The 19,319-nt window shown below is 37.9% G+C and overlaps 1 protein-coding gene across 1 annotated transcript in view; it reads left to right on the top strand.

Annotated features, from left to right (window-relative positions):
• The window catches only part of LOC129508061 (cytidine monophosphate-N-acetylneuraminic acid hydroxylase), a 64,493-nt gene that overhangs the window by 16,243 nt on the left and 28,931 nt on the right, over positions 1–19,319 (top strand). The window contains exons 3-8 of the mRNA XM_055322960.1: positions 878–987; positions 2,455–2,645; positions 6,380–6,527; positions 6,838–6,919; positions 8,526–8,663; positions 11,407–11,542. Coding sequence (XP_055178935.1) covers positions 878–987; positions 2,455–2,645; positions 6,380–6,527; positions 6,838–6,919; positions 8,526–8,663; positions 11,407–11,542 — 805 coding nt within the window. The remainder of the gene's footprint in view (positions 1–877; positions 988–2,454; positions 2,646–6,379; positions 6,528–6,837; positions 6,920–8,525; positions 8,664–11,406; positions 11,543–19,319) is intronic.

Raw genomic sequence — 19,319 nt, forward strand, 5'->3', positions numbered from 1 at the left:
AAGAGGAGAAAGTCATAAGGGATTGTCCTACGCGAGAGGTTCAGCGACCTCCATCAATGCCCAGAGCTATGTTTGTGGCTACTCATAATTGCAGGGGGTGGGGGGCTGGGAAATCATGACCTTTAGATAACATATACCACCACTCTTAAGAAAAAAAAATTAGGATGCTAACAATAAGAAAGAAGGAGAGAATAGATTTTGTGCAGGCCACCAGTAACATCTGCCACAATTGCTTAAAATTCTTCATTGGCTCCTCATTGCCACAAGGTAAAATCCAAATTCATTCTTAGCATACGCTGTTCAGGATCCTTTGTGACCTACTCTGGCTACCTGCCCATCCTGCCTGCCTCAAATACTATTTTCCTTGGTCCTAAATTACCGGTCACTTTGTGAATATCAAGCTCTCCTATCTCCACAGCTTTGTACATGCTGTTGGGTTACCCCTTTGGCTTCACTACATCATAATTGTTTTGTTTACCCCAAATACCTCATCTTTCAAGTCTAGCTGGAGCATTACTTCCTATTTGAAATCTGCTTTGATCCTTACAACCAGATTAGGTGCTCCCTCCCGTACATTCCCATAGCATTTGATTTCTATCATTCATTCATTTGATTGTAATGAAGTTGTTTGTTGTGTGTCTATGTCTCTGACTCAGTGAGTTCCTTAAGTGTAATATGAATAAAGAAATGAGTTGGTGTTGGTCTTAAGCTCTTGTCTGGGCAGATATTGTTTGACACAAATGAGTATTGCCTTTTGTTTTGATATCCCTTTAACTTTTGGTACTCTGTGTACCTGGGCCATGCATTTCTATTTCAGTGATGTTTTTTTCAAAGCCATGTTTGTTGTGAATCTATATTTGTTCCCTTTTGCTTCCAGTTGTTGAAATGGATGAAGAAAATGGACTTTTACTTCTAGAACTGAATCCTCCTAACCCCTGGGATTCAGAACCCAGAGCTCCAGAACATTTGGCTTTTGGAGAAGTACAGGTAAGGAAACAATAAAATTATAATATTCTTAAAAACAAAAATAAAACTAAGATGTCCATTTAAATATGTAAATATATAAAATAAAATGAAGATATACATATTTACATCCTGTATTACCTTGAATAGTCTTTGAGGTGGCTAGTTAGGACATGAAATAAAGTTATTCTGAACTATTAAGCAAATTTCCTAGGAACCCCCAGAACTTGATAGGAATTTCAGAGAAATATATTCAGAAGAAAACCAAAAACCAAAAAGCCATGAATAAAGGAGTTCCCAAAGGAGAGTCATGCCAAAGTATTGGAGGAAGTTTGGAAATTACCTTTGATATCAGATTGCTGTCAGATAAGATGGCTAGTTGTATATTTCTGCACAATGCCCTAAAATCTTTTACAAACCTTTTTGTAAATTTTCCTAGCTTTAGGATTTCCTATGGAGGAAACAGTTTGGCAGTTTGGGAGAGGTAAACAGTCAATTCATTTTTCTGGAATATTTGGGAAGCTTATAAAAATGGACATTAACTTCTCTGAGAAAACAAATGGGAACCTGCTAAAACAGGCATAATAAAACAGAATTGAATTCCTTGGCCTCTCTTCTCCCTCTTTGTTGCCTTTCCACACCAGAGTTTCTGTTACCTTATCTCTGCTTCTTGATGTACTTCCTGTTTGCTGTGGATGTGTCAGACCATGGGAAAGGAGGGAGGAATTGAGTTGGAATCTCCCATTCTGTGTCTGTCTCTGTGCCTCTTTATAGCCATTCCCAGAAGACCTTGACATATTGAGTAAGTTACATAATTTAGAAGAGGAAGTCTTGAAACTAAGCATGTACTTTATGTTGGATAATAGGATTTAATTAAAAACACAGAATTTCCCTGTAAAGAATAAAATGTTTTGCAAAAGAAGAAGAAGAAGAAGAAGAAGAAGAAGAAGAAGAAAAAGAAGAAAAAAAGAAAGAAAGAAAGAAAGAAAGAAAGAAAGAAAGAAAGAAAGAAAGAAGAAAAGAGGAAGCAGCATGGTGTGCCCACCCATCCAAACTCAAGGGGAGTCATCCATTCCTTGCCTATTCACAGCCACTCTGGCATATAACTCCCCAGGTGTCTGACATTACCTCTCTGCCTTCCCTTATAAATTGTGCCCTTGAGGACTGGTCACGGAGGATATTCTGCAGTGCAGATTGTAAATAAGCATTTAGGAGCTAATTTAAATAGAGCAAATTAGGAAAATCAGTTGTTTTGACACCTAAAACCAGCCATGAGAATTTCTGTTTTAAAGAAGGGGTGATGGGTCTCAGGAGCTGTATTCCATATAAAGACTTTCGCGGAGTTTCCCTGGAGTCCTACTTGCCTTGAGCATTCTTGGAAGCGAAGTTCTCCAGGGTTGGCTAGTAGGCTAAGCAGCAAGACCTCTCAGCTCATTGTTGCTGGCTGGTTAACGAATGATTCAATTATTTGATCTCACTGTCTTCCAACAGATAACATACCTCGCTCACGCCTGTATGGACCTCAAGCTGGGAGACAAGAGGATGGTGTTCGACCCCTGGTTAATAGGTCCTGCCTTTGCCCGGGGATGGTGGCTGCTGCACGAGCCTCCCTCTGATTGGCTGGAGAGGCTGTGCCAGGCAGACCTAATTTACATCAGTCATATGCACTCGGACCATCTCAGGTAATGAAGTCCTGAGCACTCTGCTAGGAAGAAAACAGGGCGGTGGTGCTTTTGCCATTACTGTTCCCTTTGGGCTAGGTTCAGTTGGGATGGTGAGGAGAAGAAGAATTCAGATAATTCCTTATATTTGCATAGCCTCCTTTTAGCAGAGCTTTCAAGCTTTATATACCACTCAGAGTGAGGAAGGAACCATTGTGGGGAGGAAGAGCAGGGGTTAACAACCCTCCCTATCCTCTCACTTCCCACTCTTGAGCCATGTGGTAAAAGTCTGCAGTGAAGGATCGTCAGAGTTGACTTCCTTTCTCAGTTCAACATTTGTAGCAGAAGTCTGCTCGCGTTTTCTGTACAGGGCCAGAGGTTGAATAGTTGAGGCTCTACCAGCCGTGTGGTCACTGTCAAACCTGCTCAACTCTGTGGTTGTGGCACAAAGGCAGTCTTAGATAAGGCTGCATTTCAATAAAGTCTTATTCATAGACAATGACACTTGAATGTCATAGAATTTCCATTATGTCACAAAATACCATATGACCTTTTGATGATCTTTTCAACCCTTTTAAAAAGGTAAAAACCATTCTTAGCTTGCAGGAGTAGGTTGCTGTGGTTTGCCAAATTGCTGAGTTTAGAGCATCTCCATAACCCTGAGATCCCCGCTTTTTAAGCCTGAGTCAACCTCATCCAACCCTTCACTGAAACCAACTATCCATACTGAAAATAGGAACTGAAACCTCCCCAACCCAGGCAATCAGAGAGGAGGGGGAAAGAAGAATTTACACGCATTTGCAAATGAACTATTTAGAGAAGACGGGGAGCACACTCTGAACCCCTTGGTTAATCACAGGAGCGGTTCTGTTCTTGTTGAGAAGTTTGTATCACTGCTGCTGGGTTTAATATAAACACAGAGCAATGCCCACAATGCTATAAAAGGAGTAACTTCAACTTTTTTTTTTCTGTGATCCTACATGACAGAGGTCACATGTGGAGAGGTCCTTTGATAGAAATGTCTATGGTTGGGGATGATAGGTTTTGCTTCCTGGTTGACTGGCCCTTGGATTTTCTGCTCAAGCATAGGAGATCTCTAGGACATGAATATGTTCACATTTATTTTTTTGTAAGGAAAAAAAAACTTAATTTATTGGTTTAGTAACAAATTACCCGCAGCACACTTACAAATTGGCTAATATTGTGGTACTATGATGAAAAATCTACTTGTCCACTGCATGATACCTCTGTCACACACAATGTCCTGGAACTAAACTGGCACAGCCCTGAGTTTCTGAGAACTCTGGGTTCATGCATCCTGTGATAACAGTGATACATGGTAGTAATTTTATATAGCTTGTCTACAAAGAGTAGTATAACATGTATGAGGTGATTGCACGATAGTGTCTATTACAAATGCACTTGCCTGAAGTCTTAATGACAGTTTATTCAGTATATACATGGAATTTAAGGTAAGGGAAGAAATTTTCATGTCATTTTGTCCTGTTATATCACAACCACAGCCCTACAAACCAGTTCAATTTTAATTTCAGGGACTCATGTGGGTGAACTTGTCAGGCATTAAAACACCAGTCCTCAAACAGAGGTGAAGTAGTCACTTTAAGACTAAAGGAACAATGGCCTGTTTTGTGTGTATACAGCATTCTATAAACACAGTCTTTACCTGAGCTAAAATGGAAGATGGTTTTCTTTTCATTTACCAATGGTATCACTCAAAAAAACAAAGGGGAAAAGCCAATGTCCTTAGAGAGTAGTCTTTAGTCAAAGAAATGTGATTTTATTGTGTAAATGGAGGGGTATTGTAATAGATGATTTTTAATAAATGCCAGTATGAATTGTCAACGATTTTTTAAAAAATCACAAAACAATAAACATCCATTTTAGAGTAGTTTATCCTAACTCCCGTGTCCTTTAAAATAGAAGATTTTGGTGCTGAACTCTGACTGGGGGCACATTCAAAGAATCTTTGACTTCTCAAATTAGCTTTTTTTGTTTGTTTTTCAAATCCTTTGTTTTTAAAGAACAAAATTTACTGATTTTCCCCATCCCCGGATTCTACTTATTTGAATATCTTTTTTTTAAAGATTGTATTTATTTATTCATGATAGACATAGAGAGGGAGAGAGAGAGAGAGAGAGAGAGAGAGAGAGAGAGAGAGAGAGAGGCAGTGACACAGGCAGAGGGAGAAGCAGGCTCCATGCATCGGGAGCCCGACGTGGGATTCAATCCTGGGTCTCCAGGATCAGGCCCTGGGCTAAAGTTGGCGCTAAACCGCTAAACCACCTGGGCTGCCCTGCATGCTTTTCTTACAATTAAATAACTATTTCCCTGGACATTTTCTTACAATTAAATAACTATTTCCCTTGACATTGTACTCTGTGTACAAATGTGAGCCTTAAATCAGGCAGTGCATAAGAGTCGAGGATTGCCTTCTAATAGAAGCACTAGGGCTAGAATCTGGAAAACCTGACTTTGAATACCAATCTATTATTTGTTAGTTGTATATTTCTGAATATATATCCTCACTTATAAAAACAAAACAAAAATTCAGAAGGTTTTTATGGTAAGAATCAAAGTACCACGTGAAAGTGCCTAGCACTATGTTCGACATATAATGGTTACCTATTTACTTGTTTATTATTCATGTTTTTGCCACACCCCATAGTTGTATATCATTTTTTTAATGTAATGAAAACTCAGTAAATAAAGGTTGACTTAATCTAATGTAGGCATTTGAAAATACGTGGATGGTTAATTGTGTACTGATTCAGGATTACTACAAATCTTGAATGTTGTTTTCTTCTACATTAATTTGACTGTGTTACCTAACTAACTGGTAACTGACTGTAAGGACTGTAAGGACTTCTTCTTTTTTTTTTTTTTAAGAGAACTTCAGTTTAATAAACAAAGCTAAGTGGCAGGAATTTAAGTTTGCACTTGACATGATACTTAAACCAAACCAAAGGGCTGAAACTCAGTATTTAGACAAAGAACACAGTTCACTCATCACTAGGCAAAGAAAATGGTCCACAGCAGGTGGCACACAGAACTCCCATAGAAAACAAAAGTCACAAATATTTTGCTTTTAGGAAACATAAAACAATGGGTTGATGTGTCTTTTACAAACACATAATATAAAAACGCACAGCGCACCCTCCCTTGAACAGAAATCCACCACATTTTTTTACGTGACTTCCCCTATTCCCACCACCCCTTTACTTTATTCTACACACTGAAGTGTGGCTAACGACCTTTGAAAGTTGAAAAACTTCCCACAGGGGTGGGTAGCGCACAGGTTCTCCTCATCCTATGGACCAGGTCTTTGTCTTCCTGGGAGCTGCTACATGAGGAATGAGAAAAAATGAAAATCATGGAGAACTTCACCTACCAGAAACCTCCACATGACTTTTTCCACCCTGCACCTTCTGTTAGAACTATGTCTACTCAAAGCAGCTCAGTGTAGCAGATAGAATTTGCATGCTGGTTGACATACCATGCCATGGGATGTGGTATATTCTAATAAGAAAAAAGAAATCTTGTAGGAAACTCCCCTTCTCCTTTATAGTCAGCCTTGAGAAAAACAAAACAAAGGCAACCCTTCTTTTGAACTCTGATGAGAGTGTTTCTTCAATTCCTTGTTTCTTGATCAACATGTTGGTGTAAGGAGCAAACTGTTTCTTCTACTAGATGATCTGATTCTTTCACCTTTCAACATTTTATCCTTCTAATCCTAGCTACCCGACACTAAAGAAGCTTGCTGAGAGAAGACCAGATATTCCCATTTATGTTGGAAACACAGAAAGACCTGTATTTTGGAATCTGAATCAAAGCGGTGTCCAGTTGACTAATATCAATGTAGTGCCATTTGGAATATGGCAGCAGGTCAGATATATGTGGGTTTTTTCTATACTTTCCAATTATGCTTTCTGGGTTGAATTGTAGATGAGGTAGTTACTTTAAGATTAAAGAAACAATGGCCTATTCTGTCTGTATGTAGCACTTTGTAAATACAACCTTTATTTGACCTAAAAGATTTTTTTCCTCATTTACCAATGATATAATTCTACTGTACAGGATAATAAATCTTAGTTTTGAATGAAGGATTTCTTTCCAGATGAGCTGACAACTTTCTCCAATACCAAATTAAAAGCCGAATTGACATACAGTTGTTGATTTTATTGTTAAATTCCAGGTAGACAAAAATCTTCGATTCATGATCTTGATGGATGGCATTCATCCTGAGATGGACACTTGCATTATTGTGGAGTATAAAGGTACCTTCTCACCCTCATCAATAATGAAAGAGAAAAATGCTCCTGGAAAGAAGGGTGATAACAGCCATCTGAAATTTCATCCTATGTTCATCTTCTTCCATCTTCACTTCCCATGGAATATAATATGTTCCATCCTTGTCTTAGAAAAATGGGCTATCATTCAGATAATCTTTCCAAAGAACATATTAACAGTAACGTTGTCTATGTAATGAGAGATGCAAAGCTTCTTTTGTAAGGCAACAGATATTTTGTATTTCACATATAGTAATTCCTTCAAACTGCCTTTATTGAATAAATGTCTTTTTAAATTTTTGGTTCCCATACAGTTAACATCTGGTGTTAACATGAGTTTCAGGTGTACAATTAGTGATTCAGCACTTCCATACATCACCTGGTGCTCATTACAAGTGCCCTCCTTCATCTCCATCACCTGTTTCTCCATCTCCCCATCCACCTCCCCTCTGGTAACCCTCAGTTTGTTTTCTATAGGTTGTCTGTTTCTTGGTTTATCTTTGTCTTTTTTTCCTTTGCTGATTTGTTTTGTTTCTTAAATTCCACATAAGAGTGAAATCGTATGGTATTTGGCTATCATATAATATATGGGGATCCATTCCAATAATATATTGGGGATATATATATATATATATATATATATATTCTTTATCCATTCATCAATCAATGGACACTTGGGCTGCTTCCATGGTCTGTGTATTGCAGGTAATGCTGCTATAAACATCAGAGTACATGTAGCTCTTTGAATTACTGTTTTTATATTTTAGGAGAAGATACCCAGTAGTGCTATTGATAGTTCTACTTTTAACTTCTTGAGGAACCTCCATACTGTTTTCCACAGTGGCTGCATGAGTTTGCATTCCCACCAACAGTGCAAGAGGGTTCCTCTTTCTCCATAGCCTTGTCAACACTTGATGTTTCTTGTTTGCTTTTTATTTTTATTTTTTTAGAAACAGACTCTTTTTTTTAAGGTTATTTATTTTTTTTTAGTAATCTCTACACCCAGCATGGGTCTCAAACTCACAACCCTGAGATCAAGAGTTACGTGCTATTCCAACTGAGCCAGCCAGGCACCCCTCTTGTGTTTTTTATTTTAGCCATTCTGACAAATGTTTTACTTTTGTGTTGAAATAATATCATGTAATATAATCATGGGCATGGGCTTCTGCCTTTCATGTGGGAAGATGGCTTTACTGCACCAACAATCATTGAATGGAATTTGTGGAAGGTTGAGAGATTCCTACTGATTCAGTCACTGTTCTCCTGCATTCTTTGGGCTCAACATCTAGAAATAGCTGACTGAGGAGAGTAATCTATCTGTGATAATAGAGTGAGATCAAGCTAATTGTCCTCACGGAACATCCAGAACCTATCAAATCAAATAGGATGAATCTATTCACTTGAAAATCAAAAAATACTATTGAAGATTTTAGGTTTTCAAATATTACTCATCTTTTTCCTTGAACATAAGTGATGCTTCTCTAATCAAACTAGTCAGACTGTAGACTTGGAAGACTTTGTTGGCTTGGGAATTCAAACTGTATGGTGTCCAAGATTTCACCTTGAATACTCATGCCACTTTATTTTTCCATAGGTCATAAGATACTTAATACAGTGGACTGCACCAGACCCAATGGGGGAAGGTTGCCTGAGAAGGTTGCTCTAATGATGAGTGATTTTGCTGGAGGAGCATCAGGCTTTCCAATGACTTTCAGTGGTGGAAAATTTACTGGTAATATTTTATATCAGAGTGATGCCAAAGAGCAGGCATGGAACTTTGCTAAATGCTGTGAGAATAAATACAAAGATAATTAAGGCATGGTCCCTTCCCACAAGAAGTTTACAATCTTACTAGGAAACTAGACTTGCAGGGACACCTGAGTGGCTTAGTAGTTTAGCGCCTGCCTCCGGCCCAGGGCTTGATGCTAGAGTCCTGGGATTGAGTCCCACATCGGGCTCCCTGCATGGAGCCTGCTTCTCCCTCTACCTGTGTCTCTGCCTCTCTCTCTCTGTGTGTGTGTGTCTCTCATGAGTAAATAAATAAAATCTTAAAAAAAAAAAGAAACTAGACTTGCAGACCACAGATATAGAAACTAAAGTTTCCATCTCAAAATGTGATGCCAGAACATGAAAGGAACACTGAGGAAATTAGAGTACATCTCAAGAATAGTAAAGAAAAATAATCATCTGGATCAGTTTGATTTATGGTGTATAGACCGTAGAGCAGAACAGAAAAGGTCCAGTGTTGTTAATCCAGGCTTAAATGCTCTTGGAAGGTGGTTCAGAACAGGGCGTGTGCAGCTTGACATGGGCACTTCCCCTAGGCTCTATGAAACACTCATATAAGGGAAGAGTGCAGCCACTAAAGGTAATGTTACTGGGGGCTAGGGAGTAGGGGAAATGGGGGAGCTGTTCATCAGAGAGTACAAACTTCTAGTTATAAGATGAGTGGATTCTGAGGGCGTAATGTGCAGCACAGTAACCACTATAGTTAATGATATTGTTTTCTTTTTTTAAGGATTTATTTATTTATTTTAGAGAATGCAAGTGAGAGAGAGAGCAGGGGGGAGGGGCAGAGGGAGAGGGAGAGAGTCCCAAGCAAACTCTGCATTAAGCAGGGAGCCTGATGTGGGGCTCGATCTCATGACCCTGACGTCATGACTTGAGCTGAAACCAAGAATCAGTTGCTTAACTGACTGAACCACCCAGGCACCCCACTGATATTGTTTTATACACCTGAAAGTTGTATCTATTGAGAATAGATCTCAAATGTTTCCACCAAATACACAAAATGGTAATTGTGTGAAGTGATGGAGGTGGTAACTAACCTTAATGTGGCCGTGATTTTACAACACATACATGTATCACATCATCACATTGCATACCTTAAACTTACATAAGTGTTAGATGTCAATTATATCTCAAATCTAGGGGGAAAACCCCTGGGGTCCAAGGCAGGGGCTCTTCTGCTCTAAGGGTGGTGCTGGGTTGGGATGGGAGAAAGTGTGTCAATGGTATCCTCAATACTAGAACTCTAAGGGCTCAGTCCATGGCTACTTAGTAAATTATATGTTTGGTACATGATCTGTAACAATGGGGCAGAAATGTTACTTGCAGCGTGAGGAAAGCTTCTGTCTGGTTCCTTCCTCTCCTCTATAGGTCTCTATTCATTGCCTGCCAGGGTGCATAACCAACTGAGAGAGAAGAAGATGCCTGTCCTTAGGGGGTTAACTGGGGAGGCAAAATATACCTCTGAAAGGCTAGTTAGAATAATCCTGTTCTCATGTGAGTATGTGCCTGTGTATGTGAGTGAATACATGCACTCATTAAAAAAAAATCTGGACTATACCAGAATGTTAATAAGTCTAAGTTATGGGTAGCATACTTTTCTGTATCTTTGTCTGTGTTTATCAGATTTTCATAGCAATAACAACAGGAACAGCTCCCTGACATGGTGTGCTATGTGGCCTGGGCCTTGCCTAATTCCTTGGCTTCCTTTGCTGCCTATCTCTGATTACTTGTTATCTGTCAGTCGGCACTGGCCTGCCTTTTGTTCCTCACACCCAATACACCACGTTCTTTCCTGCCATGGGCCTTTGTATTTGCTGTTTCTACCACTTGGACTTTTGTTGCCCCCGCTCACGTGGTGGGCACCTTCTCTTCTGGGTGTGTGTCTGTGTCTTATGACTCAGATGTCACCTTGCCTAACTGCCCTGTCTGATGATAACCCTCTACCCCTCTGCACCCCAGCCCCTCCGCCCATTGCCCTGGTTTACTTGCTTCCTAGCTCATCACTCTTTGAAATGACCATTTGTCTTACCTTGTTCATTGTTTGCTCCTCTCACTAGAATAAATGCTCCACAGGAGGAGGAACCTGCTGTGTTGGTTCACCACTGTATTCTCAGCGCCAAGAACTATGTCTGGCACATAGTAGGTACTCAGTAAATATTGATTGAATGGACGAATGAGCAGGTGAACACCTGTGAGCTAGGAATAATGGCTCAGAGCTGCATTGTGATCTTAGGTCCCAAGGGACTACAGCCTTCATGCTGCTGGACACGGTGCACTGCCAGAGTATGAGCGACACACTTACTTTTTAAATCCACCAAAACAATCAAGTCATGTCCGTGTTAGAAAAGGGTTAACAATTATAAAAATGAAAGCACCCTTAAAATGCACACGCACACAAACTACAGCCATGCACGCTGCCCTCTATATTCAGTTAGGGTCCTGATGAACTGCCATAAATGAGGGGCGATTTCAGCGTCTTTGGCTGGTTGGGTAACATTTTCCTAGAAATTCACTGAAATTTGCAAAGTAAAGCTGGAGGCAGGTGCACTTTGCACTCATTGACACAGAGCTTTGCCCTGTTCCTGTTTTAGTCTATCCATTTTAAGAGTTTCAGTTTACCAGAACTGCTGTTTTTCTGTGATTTCTGAACTGAGGAGACTCTAACCCAAACCCTGTCATTCCAGAGGAATGGAAAGCCGAGTTCATTAAGACAGAAAGGAAGAAGCTCTTGAACTACAAAGCCCGGCTGGTGAAGGACCTACAACCTCGAATCTATTGTCCCTTTGCTGGGTATTTTGTGGAATCCCATCCATCAGACAAGTATGGCTGGACATTTGGTAACACGTTTTTATGCATAAGTAATATATGATGGAATGTGTTGTTTAGCTGTGAATCGATATGAAATGAGAACGAGTGATCAGAAGTCTGGAACTTGTATAACAGGCTGCCTGAGAGCATGGAGCTTGAATAAAAGCCAGCCTGGAAGGTAGAATTCATTCAGATAGATTTTCTCTGAAAGGATCCTGGGTGGGATAAAGGCAACTGCTTCGGGTACTGTATATGCCAGGAACTAAAGTGGGGCTTTTAACCAAGCCATCTGAATTCTCCTCCACTGACACCATGTGGTAGGTATTACTATACCTTTTTTGCATTGGGGAATCCAACTCAGAGAGGCATAGGGACTTGCACAGTTGCCCTGTCAGAAACACGAGTTGAGAAGTGAGTTCTGGCTGTGCCTGGTGCCAAAGCTCTCTTCTCTACCCTAGGCTACATCCTGGGGTATCATTATCACATTGAGGTGATGAAGGTGGTAACTAACTTCCATTGTATCCTTATCACAGTGAAGTTACTTTCTCATCCTAGAGTATCTGAAGTGGTTTCTCTTGCAACAATAAATCTTTGGTCCTGTTCTTTGAGCCTGTTTTTGAAGGCCCTTGAGTTTTCTTTGAGAATGTTTCTTAAATGTTGGGTTTTCACTTTATGCTGACATGAAGGACAATCATCCGTTTCAACACTGGGTTTTACACTGAATTCACTTTTTTGTAGTCTTTTTGATACCACATTTTCATTTAAAGAGGTAGCAGCTAAGTTTGAATAAACTTTTCCTCAAACAGGAATATCTATCTCAGGGGAATCCCAAATTTAAGGATCATTGTTTTAGTGCATCTTAACTACTATCTTTAGATTGGGTTGTCTTCTTGGGGACTTTACTACTGCCAAGTGCCCAAGTTGGGGAAGTGCTTTCTCTTTTCTCTCAAAATACAGATCCTTTGATCTGTAAAAAAGGAAAACATCCAAAATTTCCTATGAACTACTAAAGCTGAACTAAACATTTGCAAGATCATTAGTGTCCTTTGAGATATTGATTATGCTACAGGATTTTGTGTCCCTGTAGCGCCCGGGTTCTTGGTCGCACCACTTCGAAGAATGAAGAGGTAGACCAGACCAAGAATGGTGAGCAGCAAAGCATAGTTTATTGAACAAGAGTATAAAGCTCTCGGGGAGGGGGGGGGGCAGGGCCAAGTGGGTTGCCCCTAGAGTTTCTATGTTTAGGGGTTGTTTAGGGGTTTTTATGGGGTCTTTTGCAGAACTTTCTTAAGCAATCGGAGTATGAGTCATGCTAATCAGGGCTTTGGTCACATCTCTGTTAATGTCCACTTGCTGATGGTCCTTTTTTTTTTTTTTACTGACATCTGGGGGCATAGGTCTTAACTGCCCTTTAGCCCATGATATTTATGAATGCTTTTATGGTTAATTGTCTTATTTTAGGTTGTTTTGCAGAAGTCATTTTTGCAAAGGCTGCAAAACAGAATGTCAGTGCGGTCCTGTCGAATATGCAGAACAGGAGGTCAATGCTGTTTGATTTTAGCTGTCCTGATTCCGTATTTCTTTGCTGTGGACTCTGACCCTGTCTCCCTAACTGTCCCGCTTACTCCTAACAGCTAGACCTGCTAGGGCTGAGTTGTCCAATATGGTAACTGCTAGCCACATGTGACTAACAAGCACTTGAAAAGTGGCTAATGCAGTGGAGGGTTACTGAAATTGGTGTCACTGGGTTGATTCACTTGGAATTATTTTTTCCATGCACTGATACAATAGTTGTGATGTGTTCCATTGAATATTTTATATAGATTGCTCATTTCACAGTGATACTTGTGTTAATTGTACTTGGAAATTAGGTCAAAATACTTTTATATTACAATATAGTTAAATTATTTTTCTAGCTTAAGAAAAATATGGGCACATTTTTACATTAAAATGAAGACTCTGGGGATCCCTGGGTGGCGCAGCGGTTTAGCGCCTGCCTTTGGCCCAGGGCGCGATCCTGGAGACCCGGGATCGAATCCCACGTCGGGCTCCCGGTGCATGGAGCCTGCTTCTCCCTCTGCCTGTGTCTCTGCCTCTCTCTCTCTCACTGTGTGCCTATCATAAATAAATAAAAACTAAAAAAAAATTAAATAAAATGAAGACTCTATTGATGAGAAAACTAGTATAGTACTAAGAGTGAGGAGAAGAAGAAACTGGAAGAGAAGATCTATTGCAAATTTCATGTTAAATAGCAATTTTAATTTGCACCAATAGAGAAGAAGAAAGTATTGTATAAATTTTTTTTAAAGTAACGTGGACTATATTGAGACATATTTTCAGCAAATACATAGGGAATCTGGCAAGGAGTTTCCTCTCAACCGCCAAATAAGAATTAATGAAATTTAGCCACCTGAAATAAGAAGTACCCCAAATCATTTTTAATCACTGTAACTGTCCAGTTATGAAAGGACTTGGATAATTGCATAAAAATAGGAAACTATTTTTAGATAGAAAGATGGTAAAAGAGACTATTTCAGTCATGAATATTTTGTTAGAAAATTATAAGGAAAAGACTAATAAGATATATTTGCAAAAAGTGAAAGATCTGTGATGAAGCCCCCAATAGTCTGTAAAATACAAGACATTTCTAGTAATATAAAAGATCATTGATAAAAATGTAATCAATTACTAAATTTTGAAAAACAGCAAATTTTTTCTTTCGTTTTAGTTCAGTAGTTCTCAGGGTGATTTTGTCTCCAGGGGGACATTTGGCAGTGTCTGGAGGCATTTTCTGATATCACAGTGGTAGGCAGATAATGCTATTGGCATCTAGTGGACAGAATACAGGATGTCTGCTGAATATCTAATAAGGAACAGGATACCTCCCACATTAAGGAATTATCCAGCTCAAAATGCCAGTAGTGCCATTGTTGAGAAACTGTGCTTTAGATGAATTATTTGTACAAAAAATGAGAAATATTTTAAATTATTTTATTAAATGAGTAGAACATTAGTACTAAAATCTAATAAAAATAGCACAAAACGCTTTTTTTGTTTTTATGAAGATTTAATATTTATGAAGATCTAAATTTATTGAACTATATGCAACAATGCATTAAATTTATAATATGAATATTTAACTTATGAAGATTTAAATATTATCAACTATATACAACAAAGCATTAAATTAATAATATATCAAGAGCAAGTGGTGTTCACTATATGAACGTGTTTTTAAATGAGAATTGATTAATATAATTCAGTGTATTTATTAATCTAAGAAGGAAGATCATGTCATCTCCAAAGATGCCAAAAAGTTTAACTCTCATTTTGACAAAAAAAGTACTCTAAAATTAAACATCAAATGACTATTTCCTTACTATGATTATATATATATATATATATATATATATATGATATATATATATATGGAGATATATATATATTATTGTGTGTATATGGAGTGGCAAGAGTCAACCATGGAGAAGCACTGGAACAGTTTAAGTTGAGAATATTTTGTCTGAAATAATCCAATAAGAACATCAATGAAGTAAATATACAAAATGATAAAGGAGGCAAAATTATCACTGTCGGCTGCTGATATGATTGTATCTCTAGAAAGTTAAAGAGAATCAACTGAAAAACTATTCCAAACAATTAAAACGAATTGCTACTTAGGACTTATAATTACAGAAAAAGCTCTACTTTTAATTGTATATTTAGAAAATTAAAGAGAATCAACTGAAAAACTATTCTAAACAATTAAAACAACTACTACTTAGGAGCTATAATTACAAAAAAGCTTTATTTTCAGTTGCAACCAAAAATGAGGAAATATTGGAAATAAATTTAACTAGGGGTGTACATGTTTTAATATAAATAAAGCTTCACATGCCACTGAACGACACAGATGAAAACCTATGCAAATGGAAAGAAATACTGCTTGGGGACTAAGTAACAAAATGATATCATTCATAATAATTTATAAACTTATGTGATTCCAACATATGTAATATGTGTTTTGGGAAGTAGACAAGTTGATTCTGAAACTAATTTGTGAAAAAAGCCAAGAATATTTGGCAAACCTCTGATTAAAAAGAGCTACAGAAGGAGAGTACTCTAACTAGAGAATAAAACATATTGAAGTCTTTCTAATCAAAACTTAAAGAGACTACTGCGTAAGTAGCCAATGGGTCAGGATGCAAAGTACAGAAATGAACTCATATCTGTCTATGGATTTAGTATATTCTGTGGAGGCATTTCAAATCAATGGTGGTTTAGTAAGTGGCATTGGGCAAATAGTTTCAAAGGATTTCCAAATTTATGAAAAAATACTGTCAATTCACAACCTGAAAAATTGAATTTGTGGAGTAAGTACTTTTGAATTTTCTACATTTGATAAAGGACAATTTCCACTAAATATGAAAAACTTAGTTTTTATCATGGTAGATGTGCTTCAGCTATGTTAGGTTAAAAATATCCAGATATATTGGAATTTTCAAAACAAGAAGTTTGTATTTCCCTTATTACTTCTTCCTATTGAATGGTACATCTTGAACACATTTCTGCTAAGTTTTTTGAAGCAGCTTTTAGCTGAAGTGTCCTGGATACAGTTGTTGAAATGTTGGCTCTATATATCCAAATGTTAGGAACCATCACCAGTTAATGAAGCTGCTAAAAGAAAATAGAAGACAATGAGCTTGATAGTCTTGTGCTCTTTGCAAATGCTTGTCGGTTGAGTCATGGAAGATTTGGATTAAGTTCAATTCAAAGTCTTCCTGAAACAAAAAGAATTCTTACCAAACATTCAGAAATCATAGACAAAATGTGACATTGTAACTAACATTTCTCTGATATTATACTACTTATGAACAAACTAAATTTAAAGCTCCATGGAAAGGAAACACTTGTTTGTAACTTAGTTATACAGGTTGAATGTTATATTGAAATTGAATCTTTCTCTAATACAAATCAAAAATAATGGTTTTAAACATTTTCTAACATGAATCAATTTGCAGATGTTATTTATAGTTGGCAGTATTATATAAACTGGATGCAAAAATTACAAACCAAATTTGAAGAATGCTTTGTTAATTTTATCATTTGGTGTTGATTATCAAATTTTGCAATGCTTCTTTGAATTCAAGGTTAATACTGAGTTTACCCAAGAGTTATTGACTTTATTAAACTTGTAGTTTTAAAACTAATGTACTTAGTTTTAAATGTAGTTTTAAAATTATCTGTTTTGCTGCAAAGTCAAACTGGTTCTTCTCAGAAAGGTGAACCAGTTTTATCAACATAGATGCGAACACCATATGAAAATGTATTTTGGTACTCAATTCATTTATTGAAAAACTTAAAAGTATCTCTGGGACAACTTGAACAAGTGAATCTATTCTTTCAACTGTAAGTTTTATTAAATCTAAGTGTTGTTAAAGTTTTTTGATGAAAATTTAGTGTCTGAATTGAGATGTACTCTAATTGAAATGTTTCTAATTGAGATGTACTGTATTTACTGTGTCTAGAGAGATACTGTTTATCTTTCTAGTCCCTAACTGTATTCTGCATAACCAAGGTCCATGTCCTTGAAATGGCACTGTGCTTCACACTACTAAGCAGCTACATTAGTAGTATTTTTAAACTTAAAAATTCCAGATACACTTTTTTTCATAAGAAATTCTTACTTTTTTTTTTAATTTTTATTTATTTATGACAGTCACACAGATAGAGAGAGAGAGGCAGAGACACAAGCAGAGGGAGAAGCAGGCTCCATGCACCGGGAGCCCGATGTGGGATTCGATCCCGGGTCTCCAGGATCGCGCCCTGGGCCAAAGGCAGGCGCTAAACCGCTGCGCCACCCAGGAGGATAGCCCTTATAAGAAATCTTTTGGAATTCCTGGATAAGCCTAGATATAAATTTGAGGAATGTTTTTATGCAGACCTGTATAGTTTTAAAAATATGTATATCAAAAGCAATTTTATCACAAGAAAGAGGTCTAAAGTAGGAATGAAGTTTAGGAGCCTTTGGTCACACAGGAGACATGTTCCTCTATTAGCCCTATTTATGCACATTTAACTCTGAGGGATGGAATTGAGTTGAATTAATGGAGGTAGACAGCAAATTAAGGACTTAGTGAACCAGGGAAGGGTTGTCACTGTTGAGTGACAGTTATAGAGAACCAGGGGAATGATCTTCTCCAACACTCCTAGCACTTGACTGCCCTGGGAAACTTCCCCTAGGTCATCCCTAAACTCTAGTTTTCTAAAGAAAATAGGAGTTATCAGTAGATAAATGTGTCTCACACTCAACCCTGATATACAGCTAAATGGCCGTCAGTTAATATTACAAAAATAAACTTCTCAATATCTACTCATGTAGACATAGCACAAAGGTTTCATTAAAATAGCACTAAGATTCAGTGTAGTTAAGAACCAACATGGCAGAAGCATCAAGCAATCAGAACAGACACAAGGTAGTACTGGATCAGGCCTTGAAGGCTCTGCTCCCCAAACCTTTAATCCTCTAATTGATAAAATTGAGAGAGAGAAAGAGAGAGCCAGGAGGTCCCAGTAGGTGCCAGTTAACCAACCGGCACAGAACTATTTCAATAGTTTAGCAGCCGCTATGCCTACCAGCTAAAAATGAAGTGTTCCTTAAGGCAGTGGGGAAACGAGTGGAGAAGTGAACCTACTGCTATCCACAGCTGTCACACTATACGACATGGAAATGCCTGAGGATGAGGGGTTGTACTGTGGTAATGCTTGCTATTTGTCATGTAACTCATTGTCTTGGACAGTGTGGACATATGTTAAAAGATATAAAAAGAAAGTATGTCTAAGATAAGTCTAAGAGAACCTGTTTAAGAAGATGAGAATAGCAGGTTATTCTATTGCGTACATATTCTTAGTTATGGTCACTCAGATAAACAGTATAACATCAACAGCAATATTTGCCACATGACACTGTAGAAAGTATTAAAGCCAGCCAATAATGAAGTATTATAGAGCTTCAGTTTAAAAAAAAAAAGGAAGATGAACAGAGTATTTTCTTATTTGGCTTAAATAAAAATGTTTTATGTCAAAGTTTGTAGTCCAAATGCAGATAAACATCCTTTGGTTTGTCTGACATTATGATCTAAGGCGTGACCAGAGAAGAGGAGCCAGACAAGTAATGGACATTGGAAATGTCTTAATGTATTACATAAATTGGAGAAGAAAAGTTTTTGATGGGACCCACATAGGCATCCCTACCTGGGAAGTTAAGAATGGAGTTGCCCTCCAGACTTCAGTTGTTATCAGAAAGGGAGGGAGATGGTCTGTATCTGTGGAAAACAGAAACAGGCAGAGAAAAATAATGCATTAGACATAGGGAAAAATTCAAGTAACTGCGGATTTCTAATCATAAACCATGGAAACCAGGAAGTGGTAGAAGAGCATTTTTAAGGTGCTTTAAAGAAAAGAACAGTCAGCCCAGACTCTATACCCAATGAAAATACCCTTTGGCAATGAAGCAAAACTAAGACAACTCATTACTAGCAGACCTACTTTAAAAGAAATGCTCTGTCTGCTGCAGAAAAAGAAAGAAAACTCTTCAGATGAAAGGAAGATGATACTAAAGGGAAACCTGGAATTTCAGGAAAGAGGGAGAGCAACAGAAATGGTAATAACTGTTATACATACTATAGATAATTTTTCTTAAGTTCTTTAAAATACATTAAACAGTTGAAAGCAACAATTATGACATGGTCTAGTATATGTGCTGCCGAAGCGAGCACAATTATGACATGGT

Source organism: Nyctereutes procyonoides, unplaced genomic scaffold (genome assembly GCF_905146905.1).
Source record: "Nyctereutes procyonoides isolate TBG_1078 unplaced genomic scaffold, NYPRO_anot_genome, whole genome shotgun sequence".
Classification (NCBI taxonomy): domain Eukaryota; kingdom Metazoa; phylum Chordata; class Mammalia; order Carnivora; family Canidae; genus Nyctereutes; species Nyctereutes procyonoides.